The sequence below is a fragment of the Phaseolus vulgaris genome, chromosome 3 (genome assembly GCF_000499845.2).
Source record: "Phaseolus vulgaris cultivar G19833 chromosome 3, P. vulgaris v2.0, whole genome shotgun sequence".
In the NCBI taxonomy this organism is placed as follows: Eukaryota; Viridiplantae; Streptophyta; class Magnoliopsida; order Fabales; family Fabaceae; genus Phaseolus; species Phaseolus vulgaris.
The window spans coordinates 46,766,685-46,786,252 of NC_023757.2; the positions used below are offsets into that span (position 1 = coordinate 46,766,685).

The 19,568-nt window shown below is 31.3% G+C and overlaps 3 protein-coding genes and 1 long non-coding RNA gene across 4 annotated transcripts; 2 read left to right on the forward strand and 2 right to left on the reverse strand.

Moving 5' to 3' along the window:
• The first annotated feature begins 1,903 nt into the window (after positions 1–1,903).
• Positions 1,904–5,563, forward strand: LOC137808211 (uncharacterized). The gene is made up of 3 exons (XM_068609197.1): positions 1,904–2,872; positions 2,966–3,114; positions 5,055–5,563. The coding sequence occupies exons 1-3, from the start codon at positions 2,623–2,625 to the stop codon at positions 5,190–5,192; spliced, it is 537 nt and encodes a 178-aa protein (XP_068465298.1). The 5' UTR covers positions 1,904–2,622; the 3' UTR covers positions 5,193–5,563.
• A 5,149-nt stretch (positions 5,564–10,712) lies between these two features.
• On the reverse strand, positions 10,713–11,090 carry LOC137805959 (uncharacterized). The gene is made up of 3 exons (XR_011080286.1): positions 11,012–11,090; positions 10,878–10,919; positions 10,713–10,789 (listed from the first exon to the last, which is right to left on the reverse strand). It is a non-coding gene; the product is annotated as an uncharacterized lncRNA (long non-coding RNA).
• Positions 11,091–15,854: 4,764 nt separating this feature from the next.
• Positions 15,855–16,949, forward strand: LOC137808212 (cysteine-rich and transmembrane domain-containing protein WIH2-like). The gene is made up of 3 exons (XM_068609198.1): positions 15,855–16,166; positions 16,249–16,411; positions 16,695–16,949. Exons 1-3 carry the CDS (start codon positions 16,112–16,114, stop codon positions 16,738–16,740), a joined length of 264 nt encoding a protein of 87 aa, XP_068465299.1. The 5' UTR covers positions 15,855–16,111; the 3' UTR covers positions 16,741–16,949.
• Positions 16,950–17,865: 916 nt separating this feature from the next.
• LOC137808213 (cysteine-rich and transmembrane domain-containing protein WIH2-like) lies at positions 17,866–18,877 on the reverse strand. The gene is made up of 3 exons (XM_068609199.1): positions 18,771–18,877; positions 18,490–18,652; positions 17,866–18,175 (listed from the first exon to the last, which is right to left on the reverse strand). The coding sequence occupies exons 1-3, from the start codon at positions 18,823–18,825 to the stop codon at positions 18,130–18,132; spliced, it is 264 nt and encodes an 87-aa protein (XP_068465300.1). The 5' UTR covers positions 18,826–18,877; the 3' UTR covers positions 17,866–18,129.
• Positions 18,878–19,568: the final 691 nt, after the last annotated feature.

Sequence of the window (19,568 nt, forward strand, 5' to 3'; positions counted from 1 at the left end):
CTAGAGGATATTGTTACTAACCTCCTTTTTTCTCTTCAACTATTTCCACATTTTTATTTTATTATTTTCTTATTCATAAAATGGTATATATTTATAATAATAACATTTCTTCGTTTTTTCTTTCAAATCCATTCGAGACCAATATAGTCTTCACTAGTAAGAGAATTTGTTGTTTCAAAAACATCATTATCTAACACGTATAATAAATCACCCACTAAATTTATTATTGATTTTGCATTTCCTTATACCTCCCCACATCCTGTGATAGAATCTCAATTTTGTTTATTCTTTCGTCATCTCCTGTATATATAATAAGTACATGTTTTCAAGTTCTTTAAAAAAAAAATTCTTCTACCCCAACATTAATTACATCTCATTATCGTTGTGATTCCTCCATACCTAATAGAGAAAATTTGTAACTATTTTATTGACAGACAAAAATTTGTAAGTAAATTGAACGTAAATATTATTTACCTGCGAATATTATTTATGATTTTATTCGTAAGTAATTACCTATAGATATTAATATTATTATTATTATTATTATTTTTATTTCTATTCATATTAATAATGATATTATAATTATTACAATTTTGTTATAGAAGGAAATTAAACTCAAGTCCTATGAATACACATGGAACCTTTAACTATTGGAGCAACGAAATTTTGTAATTATATTATGATTAATATTATTAACAATAATATTAATAAAAATATTAATAATAAAAATGTTATCATTAATAATAATAATAACATTACAATATAATATTATCTCATTTTTTTTCTACTGCTATAAGAGTTGTTACCTAGATAAAATCCTCCAGTTGGTATTGATAGGTCTTGTCCTCCGGTAACACTGGTATAGGATACACTTATCACTTTTCCTAGCCTATTCTTGATGTTCTACTGCTTGGTTATTCATGTTTGTCTAGAACAGGTAGTTTAGCTTCTAATTCTTCTTATCAAAATATGTTTTTTATAGGCACTTGTAATTATTGTAATACAATTTATTCAATATGAAAATTTTAAAAGAAAAAATTATCTATTTCCATGACTTTTTAAAAATATATTATTGATATGAAAATAAAAAGTTAAATATTTGTTTAGTCACGAGACGGAAGAAGATGAATCAGATTAATATTTGGAAGATAAGAGAAAAAAATAAAAAAAAAATAACTGAATTTTTTAACTTGTTTCTACTTATCGTTTAATTCTATTTTCCATATATTTTCATCTATTAAACACACTTAATTTGTATTTTACTTTTAATCTAACTATCCAATTTGTTGTTGTCTACCAAGTATCCAAGATACAAGACATGAGGAGCGAACATCCCACACCCAAAACAATGATAACTATGTCATCCTGCTCGCTGCCCATGGATTATGACCAAATTCCGGAACCGTCCCGTTTAGGGAACATTACATTGCGTATCAGTCTATCGCATTGTGTCAGTCAACACACTCAACCCACCCATCATCAATATACAATATACAACGGCCTTTACTTTTGTCTTTGGGCTCCTAAAATTAAAAGAGTTCCATCATTCTTCATACAAACAAATACATTTAAATTATTAATGCAAGTTAATAAAATTGACCGTCACTACTTATGATGTAAAGGAAATTAAAGATACACTTCGCCAAGTTGCAGATTTAGTTAAGACAAGTTTTTATATGTAATCCTACATACTAAAGTAATAGAAAAGTTCAGTTGAAACATACTCTGTAATAAAATGGTAAAATGTAAGCGCATTTTCACATACCAAATTTGTGACGAGGAACTAAAAAACCAAACCATCACTCATGTGGTAAAGCAAATTTAACTTAAGGCATCTGGTGATGAATCTAAGATTTAAAAATAAAATAAAAGATAAGGCGTTGAAGCTGTGGTGGGTCAAGCCAAGAAGGGAAAGTAATCACTACCGAACCCATTTGCAAAATTACTTTTCCAATTATAAAAGAGTGCAGAGACGGCAAAGTTACGTTCAATTCAACTCCCAGGTGAGTTTTGCAGATCCAACACGCCTCAACTCAACTCAACTCCTCAATCTGTATTTATATCCACAGTCCCATCCTTGCTATAATATATTCTTCTTTTTTTCCTTTCATCAACTCATTTCTCTACCCACGCCTCTCCCTGTTCACATATTTGGCCTTACATTGCACTCGTCTACACATCCCTCACCCACGCTGTAACCACCATCACACAACCATTTCTAACTTAGCCATTTTTCATTTATTTAAGAAAAGAAAGATTCTGGGTATTTGTCGGATTCGGGTTTGCGTTGGTCACATCCATCAAACACACCTTGATTCTTGGCGTGCGTCAGTGAACCTGGAAGAGCGTCAGGTTCATTTATATCCAAACCCAAACAACCCAAGAAAGAAACATACCCCTCACTCTCTCTCACTCCCCCCTCTCCTGACACTTACCGTGTTGTACGTGTCTTTCAAACGTCACCAAATTCAAAACATATTCATTATAATATTTATTTTCCAAATTGCTACTACTCAAAATTAATAAACCCACCACACCACCACCCATTTTTCCACTACAACAATCACCGTAGCAATCGTTGTGTTTGCAAGCTAGTTCAGGGTCAGTTTGGTAATAATAAAGATGGGGAATTGCCAAGCTGCGGAAGCGGCTACGGTTGTGATTCAACACCCGGGGAACAAGATCGAGAGGATTTATTGGTCGCTTAGCGCACACCAGGTGATGGACTCCAACCCTGGTCACTATGTTGCACTTGTCGTGTCCTCGCCTACGCTTAAGTCCGACAATGGGACGCCAATGAAACAACTTAAGCTTCTCCGACCAGATGATACTTTGCATATTGGCCAGGTTTATCGCTTGATCAGTTTCGAAGGTATGATAAATTAATACCTCGTATTCTAGCCTGTCTTCGCCTTTTTATACAAAAAATTGACTGTGGGAGTGTTTGTGTTTTGGTGGGCCATAGATGTGTTGAAGGAGTTTGCTTCCAAGAAATGTGGCAAACTCGGGAAACTACTGAAGGAAACAGGGGGTCATGGGGTTCAGATGAAGCACAGAGATAACAGAGCTCCAAATCCTAGCCTGACTTCCAAAACTGAATACGGTTCCAATAAGGTAATTAAGTTTCTTCTTCTCTCTGTTTTCTTTTTTCCCCTTGATTTCTCTCCTGCAGCTAATTAGATTGGTTTGAAAATATTATAGTAGTATGCATGGTTGTGTGGGGATGATTTGATTATGATTATGACTATGATGTTGGATCTTTTTCATTTCCTTGTTGTCCAATTGGAGTGTCGAGGTGCGGCGTTTTTTTTTCTTCTCTGAATAAGACATGAATAAAGGATCTTTACAATACTTTTTCCCTTCCTCTGTTTGCATGTTAAATTCATACAAACCCTTAACTTCAGTACATTGCCAGAGTCTATCATTATTTAATTAAGTACGGATCTCGAGGGTGATTTTTTTTTTTTACAAGTTTGGTTATTATAAATATTCCTCACTTTTAGTTGGGACAGAGACACTGGTGAGTGCATGTAATGATTGTTTATTTTAGTTGCAAGTTTGTGCTCTACGATATTTGGCACACTCATCCACAATCTATCCAAACCTTCTACAGATCTTGCGTTAAGGCTGTTCTCATTACATAATTTCATTGTGTTAAATGGTTATAGAAAAAGGTAAAACCTACTAGAATTAATTTTAGTATATAATTAAATTTGAACCATTGAGCATAATTAAAATGTGTCTAAATTAATTTTAGCTAGAAATGGTGCATTAGAACATGTGTAGATGAAAAGAAATGAATTTTGAATCTAGTCGACCATGCAGTGGTAAATTAGGAAAGTACGTGAAACAGTGCATGCTTCACCATCCAAATAACGATACATGCCTTTGTTAGGTTGGTTTTTATCACTGACTGAGTTTCTTCACGTTTTCACTTCAAAAGCACTACCAAATTACAAAAGGCATGTCAGGACCGCTGGTGAGCTAATCATAGAATACCATGGATGCTTTTAATTAAAGATATCATCTTTTCAACTTTTTAAGTAACTTTTTTTTCAACAAAAAGAAAAGAGTGAATAAAGAGACCTACCTATACAAATAGTATAAATGGGTGGGGGTATTTTTCCACCCACTTAAATTCAATATATTAGTATTTTAATTGTATTTCTACTTTAAATATTAATATATTATTAAAACGACTTATTAAGTAGGTGTTTTATGTTTTAAAAAATTCAAAGTTTCATTTTTTTAGTAACATTTAGCTGTTGTTTACATGGAGAGTTGTACTATTAGCAAAAATGGAAGCAAATAGATTAGTGAGGACTGTGTTTGCCGGATTTTATGCACAATAGATCTGCGAGGATTGATTTAGGAAATTTTATATTTCAAAAGAGAATGTTGGTTTGCAAATTAAAATCATTCTTCTCTTTTATCTTTCCAATCAAACACATCTTGTATTCTAATTCTTTCCTTGTATTTTTTAATTCCTTCACCTTCTTTCGTATATAATTCAAATGAAAAGTTAAACGTACCAGTTTCTTTAAAGGGTCACTTGGATGATAAGTTAAATTTACCCTTCATGTGGTCAAGTTGGAATTATCTTGAAAGAGCCACTCTTTCTCCCTACCAATTTGTAGGCGTTAGACCTAAGTTATTATGAAGTTTATCTCGAAGACTATTTCATTCCTGTCTAACTTCAAATTTTACAAGCCTAATATGTTATTACAAGCAAACAATTTATGATGTTTGACTAATTTATTTTCTACAATAGAAAAAAAATGCAAACCACAGGCGAAAAGCAATAAAGTGAAGATATAGCAGATAAAGACCATATGTACTAAAAGTATTTATATTTCACAGACATGGATGGTTATTGGTATTAATATTATTATTAAGCACAGACATGGATTGTAATCGCTGTTGAAGCCTACCATCTATGATTTCTGTGATCTGTACTATGAATCAATACGATTTGTCATTTTCCCCTTACCCCTTGGCGTGTGCACCTATCCAACGCAATGCCAAAGTTATCTCTTTTTCCTGTTCATTGTCAGGTGGAACAAGAGATTCAACGAATGGAGAGCAATGCCAGCAGCAGCAGCAGCAATAACAAAGGTGTTGGAAGGCATTTCGTTGGTTCTAGTGGGCAATGGAAGCCAGCCTTACAGAGCATTGCAGAAATTGGAACATAAACGCACTATTAGCCCCCACTCCCATGAATAAACCATGCAGAGCAACATCATCAACAACCCTTCCTTTCATTTCACTCTTTCCAATGCATTCACATTACCCTCCTCCTTCATTAGTCTACTACACGTAGGGTTTGTGTTTGTTATGCTTATCTCTCTATGGAAAGGACATGTACAATTAGACATTAGCCAAGTTGCCATAGAATATAGCATATGGTGTTTTGTTTAATTTGTTAAACATAACCATGTTCTAAGTAACATATATTGTTATGGAACTATGGTAGTAGAATAGTGTAGCTTTGTTTGCCTTGAAATTTTAGTAGTGGACCACTATGGATTTTGTTAATTGAATGTTCCACGGCTTTTCAGACTTCTCCATTTTTGCCAAAATCACTTTCCCAAGAAACTTTGGGAATATTGAGGTTGTGCGTGTTCCTAGGGTCTATTTTTTCTAGCCAAATTGGTTCTTTTTCGTTTATTGATTATTAATATTATATATGCATAACCATCAGCGTATGCGATCAATTGAACACTTAGGCCCTGTTTGGATCAAGAGGGAATTTGTGAGAAGTAGAGGGAGTGGATTTGTGAGGATTAGAGAGGATGTGTGAGAATATGTGGGGTTGTTTGGATTGAGGGATGATAGAGAGGATTTGTGAGGATGGTTTATTGTAAGTTTACAAATTTGTCCTTGTTATTAAAAAAGATTTGAATAATGAATTATGATTCTTAAAAAAGATTTGAATAATGAATTATGATTCTTTTTGTGTGTAGATTTGAATTAATTAAATTTTTTAATATATAATATTCATAATTACTTATATTTTATAATAAAAAATTAAAAAATATAATAGAAAATATTTTTGTGTTAAATTGAAATAAAATTATTAAATATATTAAAATTTATGAAAATAATATTTATTATTATATTCATTTATTATTTTATATAACTATATATATTTTGTTAATATTATAATTTTTTATTTTCATTATTTATAATTGTATGTTGTTATTAATAGTATAATTAAATATTTTTTAAATTATAAATAAATTTATGTAATATTTAATTTTGATATTGTAATAAAATGCATGTATAAGGGTATTTTGGTAAAATACAACCATCATACATTCATCCTCACAAATCTCTTCATTTTGTGAAAAATGAAAAAAACCACTCACTCTCTCCCCCACCCACTCCCCCACCCTCAAAACCCTTGAAACAAATACAAAAAAATACTCCCTCCCTCCTCCCCCTCCCTCCTCCTCCATGGAAACAAACACACCCTTAGACTACACAAGATAATTTTAGTCTATTTTAAAAGATAAATAAAATAAAATGAAGTATGAATTTTTAAATTTAAATCGTATTAAAAAAATAATTTTCATTTTAGATATAATGGTGAATATGTATTTTAATAAAAGAAGTACTACTTAAAAAAACATAATTATGAGTTCAAAACAGTTGGGCTCATTAGTTTATGAGCTTAAATTCATTTTAGATCATTGTTATTTTGTTCTATAATCCATTTTATAGATTTTCAAGATCCATATCTAATCGTGATCTTAAATCTTTAGGATTCGACATACCCTTGCTAGTGCTAGTTCCAGTATGCACCATTTATATATTAATGGTTGAATGTTGGTTGGTTGCTTTGTTTGGATGGAAGCACAGGTCAATGGTACAATCAGTTTATCCCTTGTTTTTCATTCAATCGTGTCTTTAATTTAAAAGACAGGGTACTTGTTAAGAAGCAGAAAGGTTCATAGCAATTCAGACGTGAATATTTCTTGTTCAAAGAGTTCAGGTAACTCTGATCGTTGCTTGCCATTGTATTGGCACGAATCACAATGAAATCTTCCTTTAGGGAGCATAAAGGTTCAGGCGATTCTAGTGTGAATACCTCTTGTTCAAAGAGCTCAGGTAACCCTGATCGTGGCTCGCCATTGTATTGACACGAACAAAAGTGAAATTTCCCTTTAGGGAGCAAAAATGTTCATAGCGATTAGCGTGAATGCCTCTTTACCGCGAATCACATGAGGAGTATGAGGCGGGGTTCGAAATAAGGTAAAAAAATTGCACATTATAGCGATCTTTTGAATAACCGATGTAATGTATACTTATTTTACCAATATAGGCGCACACTACATCGGTTGTGTAATTTGACCGATGTAATATATTTAATTTTTTTGCATTATTACAACGGTATTTTAATGTTCAATGTAACATATATTTTTTTTACCACTAGGCGCACGCACTACATCGGTTGTGTAATTTAACGTACGCAAGTTTTGAATTATTATAGCAGATAAGTATAAATAGTTCTATAACTACTATTTGTTAGGCGGGGCACTATAGATTCGTAATTTTTGGAAACTTATTAACTAATTTGTACTTCTTATGGACAGTTTCCAGTAACTGTTATTTCATAGAATGTGGTAGTTTAGAACAATTATTTCTATAACTGTATTTATTTATTATTAACTAGTTTGTAATAAGAAATAAAGGATTGTGCAGGAATTTTCAAGAAAGTTATTATGAGCCTTTTATTCTAACAAACTGTACCCAATCTCAAAGACTCTTTCATAGCCAAAACAGAAGAAACTTTTGAACACTTTCATAGCCAAAACAGAAGAGTTCGAGCAGCAATGACAATGGCGACACTTCTTCACATCACTAGAGGTAAATGGAAGAAGAGTGCCTTTTGTTATCGATCAAAATGTCTACAAATAGAAGAACAGGATTATTCCAATTTTTCTGGCCAAAAATTCCAGAAATTCTCAGGTATGTGCTGTTGAAAGTTATGGATATGTGTTTCTCGATGTTACCTTCTTCTTTGCCTAACCACAATTTAGCTATCTCTATACTGCCGCAGTTAATCCGAGTACATTCACTACTCTAGTAAAGCAACAATGCTGGCAGAAGGCAGACAAGGTGGATGGTCGAGATCCTAACCGCTGAAGGAAGGACGTAATTGGAAATACTGTATTTCGAATGTTCCTTGGTGGCAGGGGTGCTTTGGTTACATTTGTGATCATATAGTTCCTTATTCGAAGGAGGAAGCCTTATGTATAATTGTCGAATCTTGCAGACAAAAGCTAATAGGATAAAAGGTGATCAAATTATGAGCATAGCCAACCTTGTTAAGATAAGTCCTCATTATTCCAAACCGTTTTAGCACTTTCCAATGCATACTTCTTCTGACCAATAAAAACACCATCAGATCTTGGCAAGACTTCAAGACTAAGGAAATACCTCATTTTACTAAGATCTGCCTATCAAACTCATGCTTTAGGTAAGCTTTAAACTCTCTAAACATCAACTCATCATTTTCAGTAAAAATAAGATCATCAACATAAAGACTTACAATTAACACTTTGCCTTCTTTTCTTGTCTTGATGAACAACGTATGCTCATAGTCACACTTCTCAAAACCTTCCTTCATGAAATAGGCTTCTATACGGCTATATCAAGGCGCGTGGGGCTTGCTTAAGTCCGCAGAGTGACTTTTTTAATTTGTAAACCTTATGTTCATGTCCCTTTTGCACATAACCGCAGGGTTGCTCCACAAAAATCTATTCATTTAACTCTCCATGTAAAAATGCAGATTTTACGTCTAGCTGGTGGATGAACCATCCTCTTTGAGCTGCAAGTGCTACTACCAAACGAATTGTCTCCATAAGTGCCACAAGTGCAAATACTTCAGTGTAGTCTACCCCATGTTGTTGAGTATACCCCTTTGCTACAAGCCTAGTCTTGTATTTATCGACATCTCCATTTTCATTGAATTTAGTCTTATAATAAATCCATTTTACTCCAACTTACTTTTCTCCTTTGGGTAATTTCTTCAATTCCCATGTGCCATTTTTGTTTATTGCTTCTATTTCTAGATCCATGGCTGCAGTCAACAAATCCGAGTTTCTTCTTTGCCGTGAGTGCATGTACCATTGTTATCTTCCATAATTGATAATTGGCATCTTTCAATTTGGTCGACACCAACATGTGTCTGGGTTGGTCCGAAGGATGAACATGGTAGGAATTGGTTGGGATCCATGGCAGCCGACTTGGTGGCATTACCAGTGTCTTCTTTTCTAGACATATATCTTATTTAGCAGATAAAAATGAAGAGGCTGTCAGAGCACTTATGTAGTGATCCACTAATCATGAAATTCTATCATTATCAAATTAATTGCGTATAATAATTGCGTACACTACAAGAAAAAATACATTTAGCTGCAAAAAAAGTGACAGTGGCACTTGTGGAAACTAAATAATGTCAACTAAGCCTTCACAATTAAAGAAAATAAAATAAAATTTGGGAAAACATGGGTTATACTCACGCAAACTTAAAAAAGAAATAAAAAATAATAATAATAAAATTTTAAAGGTTTAGAAAATTTGAATAAACAATAAAATTGTGAAAGTCAAATAGCCAACTATTCCATTTTTGGGGCATAAACTCATTTTGAATTTGAGTTTGAGCATTTGAGCACGGGAACATGACCGTGAGCTTGAGCATTTGAGTAGTAAGATATTGAGTGATTAAGCTTGAGCCATTGACCATTTCATACTCAACAGTGACCGCCGCCATAGAACATGACCGTGAGATGCACAGTGAGTTTCGCTTCTCCTTTAAATGCTTCCATCATCAGTGGCCAAAGACTCTACGTATCCAATTATATTGTTGGAGAGAAAAAGATCATATATGAAACAATCTTCAAAACTTCTTCAAAAACCTATGCATGCATTCACAGCAGGTAATGAAAATGAATACAAGCAACCCAAGTGGAATTAAATTTCAGAACAATCAATAGCCTTCCTAACAGAATGTCGCAACAAAAACGAATGTCTCCTTTGAAAATCCAAGTGCAAAGTACCAGTTAAACCAGCTTAAGTTGTTCTAACATCACATTATTTTATCACAAACTGAAGCATACTACTCCATATTAAACCTAAAAACATAACAAGCTGTCCAAAAAAGTCAAGGCGCGAGTCCTTATAATCACTTTATATTCTACTATATAGATGAGAACATCTAAAATACTCTCATCGGATTTTCTTATTTGAAAACCTCATGCATATAATCATCCAACAGGTAACCTCTGCTTTAATAAATGTGTAGCATAGACGCACACAAGAAGACATTGGGGGTGGGGGACATCATCAAATCATCAGATAAACATGATTCAGAGGGTAAATAACTTGCCCATCAGTTGTTAACATTCTTCGCATTATGGGAAGCAAGGTTGGCTCGAATTGAACAAATAGTTGAGGAAGACTGCTCACTGATTCAAGTATCGTGCTAATAGCACGCAGACAACCCACAGCAGCAAGAGCACCTGGATCGTCAGCTTCATCATCAGCTTCAGCGGTGTTCATGCACCTCCAAAATGCAGCTGCCTGTTGTAAGAAAGAAAATGACAATGTTATAAAGCAAACAGAACTCTTTTGGCAGATTCAAATGTTTAAAAAAATATATATTACCAAATTTTGGCAAAACCCAAGAGCATAAGGTGTCATTTCTTCCCAAACTTATCGACGATAGTCTCCAAGGTAAATACAAGGTCCTCATTCTCAATTTCATTCATAAGTTTGAAGAACTCTGGATTTTTTTTGTTTTCGTCAGTTACATCACTAGCGAAGCCAAATAATAAATAAACAAGTACAGACATTTTTTCACATTCACCTACCATCAAGGAGTTGAGGGAGAATGGGTCGAATTTCATTCAAATCTGCATCAACACAATAGAAAGTAAACATAATCAGTGCTAAGCTTTAGAAAGATTTATTAAAATCAAAATAGAACCAAAGACTATAAACCCACCTTTGCAAGCCTCAACAAAAGAACGCAAAGCAAAAACAGAATCAATGCGAGCAGGAAGTTCAGGATCACGCATTATACAAGAATTACTAGAATTTTCAAGTCCTCTCATAGAATTAGTGAGACAATTAACTTGAAATATTCCATTTTTCAGTTTCTCTTTTCAGGTACTATTTTCACATGAAGCATAAGTGATAGAAGTATAGAACTACTATACATAGTATTTATGCATTCCTCCATGTAACCAATTCCAGTTCTCATATGTTGAATACTAAATAGACCAAAATAGATAAATAAAAACATGACCAAAAAATATTGATCACCATCATAATCTAAATTTCAATCCCTTTTAACTGAAAGTATTAAATGTATGAAATATCTACAATACATGATTTGAACATTATGAAACTAATCCCGTTTGAAGCAGAAAGTATGGAATGAAGATTTGGTATGGAATCTGCACTTTCAATTTTTACAATCACGTGTATATCAGCATTATAACCTATAGAAAAAGGTTTACAATAATTTAGTTGATAATGAGAATGATGGGACTAGTAATCACTGTCATGAGAAGTCATGTATTATTAAATATTGAATGTAAGTCTAATAATAATGGTCATGCAATTTAGCTTAATTTGCCTCTGTTTTAATGAATAGAAATAAATGAAGAGATTCAAATCTACCTACGTAATCTTCTTCAGTGAAGAGTTTTGCTCTACAACTTACAAATTGCTAGAGTTAATTTATCAAACCATTAAGACAGCTATCCGGAATGAAATTCACCACAACTGAAATCTCTAAGATCCAAAAATCAACAGAAGAAAACAATACCAATCAAATTAGATAACACTAGATAAATCAAACTCAGAAAGAATTTGAACAAATCTGGACAAAGGCTCCGATGGTGACAATTTCGGATAATCACAAAATGATTTCCGTTTGAGTGTTTAGGGTTTGGTTGGGTTATGACTGCCAACTTGGCAGCATTACCTGTGCCTTCTTTGTCAGACATGATTATAAAAATATGGAGAGACTATACCTACAATAATTATACGTATAATTTAATAATTATTATTTCCTTAATATCTAAACGTTAACATGATATATGTATTTCATCTTAATCTTAAAAAATTCCCATAATTTATATATTATATATTCTCATAAGTGATGCGATGGATTTTTTTTGCTAATTCTTTATTGGTGTTTTTCTGAAACTTTAGGAGAAAGTGTTCTGAAAATTTGTGAAATATTACAGGTAAGTATTATTCGTAAACTTGATTTCCTTTTATTTATTTAATAAAAATTTTATCATAATATACAGGTAAGTATTATTGAATTCTATGCGTACGGTAATGTCAAACCCTGTAGAATTTTTTTGTAATGACGTTCTCTGCAATTTTCCATTATGAGAATCTGCTTGAATTCTTGTGACTTCTGTTAGATTTTCTTTTCACCATGTTCGATTCTGGTAGCACACTCCTTGCGTGCACCCTCTCTTTTTCCATGCCAGCACTTTTTTGTCTTAAAAATCTCCATGATGTGGCCTCATCTGATTGGAAGCAGCATTGCTACATCCACACACGGCTTTCCTTTACTGTTTGCTTTAGTTAGAATCTCCATTCACTATATTTTATTACATTTTTTTAAACAACGTTTTTTATAGTTTAAATTATTTAAATTATGTTTTCAAATATTCAACCACACACATTTTATTATCAATTAAAATTTATATTTTATCTTTTTACTATAGAACTATAATTTCAAAGTAGATTAAATTAAGTATGTTAGATGATAATATATGAGACTTTATATTAATTCAAATAGATTTCTAATGTCAAACTTTGTATATTGAGTTCTTTCCTAATCTTATGTATATTATGTATTGTTGTATTTATACTACTAGAACAACATAATTTGGATAGTGTATAATGTTAGATATCACAATAATTACTATGTTAATTAATAACTAACAAAATTGATTGACATCTAATAAAGAATTCATCAAGTATTGACATAATATTAAATGGTCTCCTAGATTCAAGTGCGAAAATAAAGAAATTAGAAAATAATGTTTTTCAAATTATTGCTTGAATGACACATTTTTCAAGTTTTGGTAATTTATAGTAGTTATAATTTGTAGTTATTTATAACTCCCACTTTATATAGAGAGAAAAATCTTATCTTTTAATTTGTCTTTATTAAATACTAGACAAATAAGCTCATGTCGAATATTTATCATAATTTTCTGAAGTTCATAATTTGTGTAATTCAGTTGAGTAAAAAAAATTGTTAGGGTAATAATAAATACAACTTTTTTTTTCTAAATACAAAATCACTCTGTCGCTAATATATTATGTTAAGCTTTTAAATGTTCTCATTTTTTTCATTGGACAACTTTTCCTCCTGACAAAGAGAAGAAAGCCATAGTTTATAAAAAAAAATGCAAATAATGAAAAAGGCGCTCCCTTTAGCATCTTTTTTCCTTTATACATGCTTAATCTGATTTTTCTGTTACAAAGATTCTTACAGTTCATTCAAACACTACAATCAAACTATTATATATTTACAGAAACATAATCCATTAATAGTTAGACTTATTTTTATTAATTATTTACCTTTTGATATGTTAAAAAACTTTATATTATTCTCACCAAAAAGTTGATATTATAAATTTATATTGAAAAAACTTCGGTAAGAAATTAATCTATTCCCCTGTACATGTTTTTTTTTGTTGAGAGAGTGAAAATGGGGAAGCGAGAAATAAAAGAAAAAGAAAATAGTGGAAAATATGATTTTTTTTTATTAAGGAAAAAAAGGTAAAAAGTAAAAAAAAAATTAGGGATGAAAAATACATTTGTCTCAAAAGTTTTACTTCGACTGTTTCAGTTTTGTTGAAGAATTATTTATTGACCAAACACAAATTTGAGTATAAGTAGAAATAGTATATAATATTTTATATTAAGTATAAGGATGTGTATGTATATTTTGTCATGTTCTCTCTCTTCCTACTTGGTACGGTTTTAATCTACTAAATACACTTAGTTTTAGTTTATTAGGTAATATAAATAAATTATTTTTAATTTTCTGTCTAATCCATTATTTAATTTCATTTAATTTTTTGCTTACGATATATTTTTTCTCTCTCTTTCACTTCGTTGAAAGACTCGTTCAATATCCACAAAGTTCACTTAATACTTTCTCTCTATTACAACAATTTTAATTATACATTTTTTTTATGTGATTTTGTTCACTAAATGTAAACATCAATTTTAACAAATTAAATCATTTATAAAACACACATTTGAACATATTGTTTCTTTTTAATATTTATTGATAGGCCGAAAGGTCGAGCCGAGAGGTTAAATATAAAAAATATAAATAAATAAAATTATAAATGGTTACGGTGGCAAATCCTATAATGATAGGGTCCAAATTAACATATACGTGTTTAAAAAATATATTAGGTATAAAAAAAAAGTCCAAATAGGTTCTTGGTCTAATAAGAGAATTTTATAAATAGGTCATCAATCTAAGAGGTAGGTAGATTCTGACTTTGACATCAAAGCGCATTGCAGGTACACACTCAACCGTGAGAGGAGACAAAGAGGAGAAGCTGAGAGGTCCAATTGATTTAGCCCAACCTAGTAAGCTTGTCAGCCATAGGCCCAACCCGAAGCAAGAGTGAACTGAAAGCCCAACTTGAAGTAAGAATGAACCGAAAGCCAACCCCGAGAAGTTCAGAAAATCTGAGAAGTCAAAACATTTTGCCGAAAGAAAAGTAGGTTTTTAGGCCATTTTTGTAAGAACATTTTGGCGCCCACCGTGGGACCGAGAAATAGGACAACTAAGAAAGTAAGCAGATATGAGTAGAAGAGAGAAACAGTTTGGAGAGCAAGGAGACAATTAGAGTATGATGCCAATGACAATGTTGATGTAGTTGCAAAAGAATTTGAAACATTGAAAAAAAAAATTAAGCATATTGAGAGCAAAAAATGCATATATGAAAGAAAAGTTAAACAAAAAAACAATTTTAAATACATAATTTGAAACTCTTCAACCAAGAATGCAAACGCATGAAAGAGTTCATAACGATGAAAGTTTTCAAGCAATAAGGAAGAGGTTACCTGAAACTTCCGAAATCTTTGTCGGAATGTTTGCTAGGAAGCATCCATTTTTTGATACCATTGTGGAAACTCCGTTACATAAGAATTGGAAGAGTTTGACCATAAAGAAGTATGATGGAAATACGAATCCTGACGAGCATATTGTAGTTTATATAACTCAGATCAGTTTGTATACCTGAAATGCATGTTGCTTCCAACCTTTTTACCTAATATATTTAAATATTTTGAAAATTTAAAACTTCGAAATTTAAAATTTTTGAAAATTTAAAACTTTGAAATTTTAAATATTTAAAATTATTATTTTTTCAAAATTTAAAGTGTTTCAAAAAGACTTAAGGTTTAAAATTTTGAAAAATTTAAATTTAAAATTTTATTGATATAAGGATAAAATGATAAAAGAATTGAGAGAAATTAAATAAGAAAAATAATATAAAGGTATAGATAAAATAAAACACAAACCTATATATTTTTTTCCAATAATTACATATGCTTTGTGATTAAATAAAATACTTATACTCTTTTGAAAATAAAGAAGCTAGAAGCTAGTTTAAAAGAGAATTAAAAATACCAACTATTTGTTGTGGTCGGTTTATTCGAATCTTCATCGTTAAATAAGGTGAGTGGTGAGGGTGAGAAGAGAGAGAAGAAAAAGGTCAAAAAGTTAACGGAAAAATTTGAAAGGTGCTTTAAAAAAAAGGAGGCAGAGGGTAGTGGAAAAACAGAATGCAAAATCCAAACTCAACGGGAATATGTTGTTATTTCCTATGTTATCTTAAAAAGAAAATATTGAGCAGATTTAGAACGCGTTTTTGTTTCCTTAGTCGATTCAGTTAAGCGAAAGAAACAGGAAACTTCTTCCTTCTCTCACCGCCACTGAATTCTCTTTATATACAACACAATAATCCCTTTCTCTTCCCTTACATCACAAACTATTTACTCCCGTTATTCGATAAGCCTAGTTCTTGAGCACACCATCAACATGAGCTACTACGATCATCAGCAATACCCTCCAGTTGGGGTTCCTCCACCACAAGGTATACATCTATCTCTTTCAACGCTTCTTTCTTCAACCATACTTTCTTCTTTCTCTTCATACCCACTCGGCATTCTCAACAGGATATCCAGCAAAGGACCCTTATCCCCCACCAGGGTACCCTGCACAACAAGGTTATCCTCCAGCAGGCTATCCTCCTCAAGGCTACCCTCCCCAAGGCTATGCTCCTCAGTACGCTCAACAACCTCCTCCTCCCAGACAAGAAACTGGTTTTCTTGAAGGATGGTATGTCTCTCTTTTTCTTTCTCTTTCTACCTATTATGCCTTCACGCCCTGTTTCTTTTTCTTTTGTTTTTATCAAGATCATTGAGAACAAAGTCAATAAGTTCACAGAAATTAATTTAAGCTTATGTGATCGGTTTGTATTTGTTTGATATAGGAGTCAAAGGATCTAATGATTCGTGATTTGTTTGTTTGTTTCGATCTTTAATGTTTTGTTCTGTCTAGTATTCATACCTGTAACTTCAAAAAAATAACAAAAAGCTGATGTTGTCTTTTTCTGTTGCAGTTTGGCTGCACTCTGCTGCTGTTGTTTACTTGATGCTTGCTTTTAAGTTCTTAAGAGACGTGACGGGTGGCTGAAACAGTGCCGTTGTGGGAGGCGTATTCAGAGTTCTTTCCTCTACATGTTCTGTTAATTCAATATTAGATTATTAACATTTGTTCAGGTTTAAATTGTAGCAGTATCAATGAATTATGTATTTACACGGGTTAATTCACGGATTCATTTTTAGCATAGTTATCATAATCTTTCTCTTTGATATATTTTTCTTATCTACGATCTCTATCTCAATGTGAATTTTAAACAACTTTGATACATTAGTCTATGTAATTTCTTGTTGAGATGTGATTCAGCAATTTAGGTTTTTACTTTTATACCAATTCTTATGAATAACACTAAAAAGTAATATATTCAAATTGTATTAATTTTATTCAATATTTGCAAAATCTCGCATTTTTTACTATTTTATATTTAATTAGACATATACCAATCAAGTTTAGGTAAGATATTTCAGTTTAAATTGTAAGAATGTTCATAACAATATAAAATTAACCATAATATTTAAAATTATTATTATAAAACTCTACGTAATTATGTCAGTTTAAAACATTAATTTATATAAATATATTATGAAAATCAATCTTATTAATGCAGATATCTCAATCTCAATGAATATTTTGATTTACCTATACAATATATCTAATTATAATACATAAATGTTTTAATTATATTATATAATACTTTGATTTTATATAATGATATTTAGATTTTACATGAGGATACAATAATATGTCACATTAAAATTCTGGAAAAATTGATGTCAAGGATCCAATCTCATCAAGATTTATAAAAACATGACCATTAATTATGATTATTATATATATAACTTTGTATATTTTTCATAATCATAACAATAATACACAATCCTAACTTCAAAATAAAGATGAGCATTTAATTATTTTGTACCTTTTTGTGACATATTATAATATCTTTTCATAAAATATAAATATTATTATATAAATAAGAATATTCTTTAATATAATTCAAAATTTTAATGATTTTCACGGATACTTATAATAATAATCCTAAAAATCATTATAGATTTTCTTACAATTTAGACTGAAATAAAATATATCCAATTCGAACTATTGGTAATCCAAAACGTTACACCGATAGATTTTGCAAGTATTCAATAGAATTAATACGATCACAATTGAAATTTCAACATATTACTTTTCAGTGTAGAATTGGTATAAAAATAAAAATATAAATTGCTGAATCACATCTCAACATGAAATTACATATACTAATGTATCAAATTTATTTAAAATTCATATTGGATAGACATCGGCAGATAAGAAAAATGTATCAAAAGAGAAAGATTATGAATACGCTTCCCACAACGCCACTGTTTCAGTCACCCGTCACGTCTTTTAAGAACTTAAAAGCAAGCATCAAGTAAACAACAGCAACAGAGTGCAGTCAAACTGCAACCGAAGAAGACAACATTAGCTTTTGTCATTTTTTTCAAGTCAATGATATGAAAACTACACAGAAGAAAACATTAAAGATCGAAACAAACAAATCACGAATCATATCTTTGACTCCTATATCAAACAAATACAATCCGATCACATAAGTTTAAATTAATTTCTTTCCAACTTATTGACTAAATTTTAAAATCTTAATTCAACCTCCAGTCCATAGTGAAATTTGTGTTCTTTCTCAACGATCTTGATAAAAACAAAAGAAAAAAAACAGCGTGAAGGCATAATAGGTAGAAAGAGAAAAAGAGATATACCATCCTTCAAGAAAACCAGTTTCTTGCCTGGGAGGAGGAGGTTGTTGAGCGTACTGAGGAGCATAGCCTTGGGGAGGGTAACCTTGAGGAGGATAGCCTGCTGGAGGGTAACCTTGTTGTGCAGGGTACCCTGGTGGGGGATATGGGTCCTTTGGTGGATACCCTGTTGAGAATGAGAAATGACAAGAAAAAGAATAAAGAAAATGAAGAATGCCGAGTGGGTATGAAGAGAAAGAAGAACGTATGACTGAAGAAAGAAGCATTGAAAGAAAGATGTATACCTTGTGGAGGAGGAACCCCAACTGGAGGGTATTGCTGGTTATCGTAATAGCTCATGTTGATGGTGACGAGGCTTTACAGTAAAATAGGTTGTGATTTGTGATGTGGGGAAGAGAAAGGGTTATTGTGTTGTATATAAAGAGATTTTCAGTAGCGGTTAGAGAAAAGGAAGTTTCCTGTTTCTTTCACTTAACTGAATCGCTTAATGCTACATATATTTTTGAGTGATATCTATTTTTTTTATCTTCTTATTATATCTAATAATTGTAAAGTTTAATTACATGAAATATAAACAGAAAATATATTCAATCAAATCATATTCTATATTTTTATTAATTATTGTTTAAATCAATGATATTTGTTTACCGTTGTATATAAAAATGTTTTATGTTAAATATTATTTTGTTGTTATCATATCATATTCTTTATTAATACTAGCAAGAACACATGTGCATTTGTGTATGCATTTTTTATTTTTTCATTTATATATTAAATAATGTTATTATTTGCATACTTGTATTAACAATAGAAATTTATAGTACATTATGAATAAAAAAATATCATTATAATCACTATTATGTAAAATCATGTACAATCATTATGTCTTAGTGTGAATTGGCTTAACCAATGCAAGTGATTAATCATCATTCTAAGTGTTTCATTCTTTACAAATTTTGTTTCCTACTAAAGAATGTCAATTATGAATAAATTACAAAATACACACACATATATGCAATATACATAAGTACTTGTTTGTGTAGATAAATGTGTGAATGCTTTGTATTGATATGTAAGGACTC

Bases quoted from the DNA above. Each gene is read 5' to 3' on its own strand.
- LOC137808211 (XM_068609197.1), top strand. From the start codon at position 2,623: ATGGGGAATTGCCAAGCTGCGGAAGCGGCTACGGTTGTGATTCAACAC. The intron at 2,873-2,965 runs GTATGATAAATT...GGTGGGCCATAG, and splicing joins TCGCTTGATCAGTTTCGAAG to ATGTGTTGAAGGAGTTTGCT. The intron at 3,115-5,054 runs GTAATTAAGTTT...GTTCATTGTCAG, and splicing joins CTGAATACGGTTCCAATAAG to GTGGAACAAGAGATTCAACG.
- LOC137808213 (XM_068609199.1), bottom strand. From the start codon at position 18,825: ATGAGCTATTACGATAACCAGCAATACCCTCCAGTTGGGGTTCCTCCT. The intron at 18,653-18,770 runs GTATACATCTTT...CATTCTCAACAG, and splicing joins TGGGGTTCCTCCTCCACAAG to GGTATCCACCAAAGGACCCA. The intron at 18,176-18,489 runs GTATATCTCTTT...CTTCGGTTGCAG, and splicing joins ACTGGTTTTCTTGAAGGATG to TTTGACTGCACTCTGTTGCT.
- LOC137808212 (XM_068609198.1), top strand. From the start codon at position 16,112: ATGAGCTACTACGATCATCAGCAATACCCTCCAGTTGGGGTTCCTCCA. The intron at 16,167-16,248 runs GTATACATCTAT...CATTCTCAACAG, and splicing joins TGGGGTTCCTCCACCACAAG to GATATCCAGCAAAGGACCCT. The intron at 16,412-16,694 runs GTATGTCTCTCT...TTTCTGTTGCAG, and splicing joins ACTGGTTTTCTTGAAGGATG to TTTGGCTGCACTCTGCTGCT.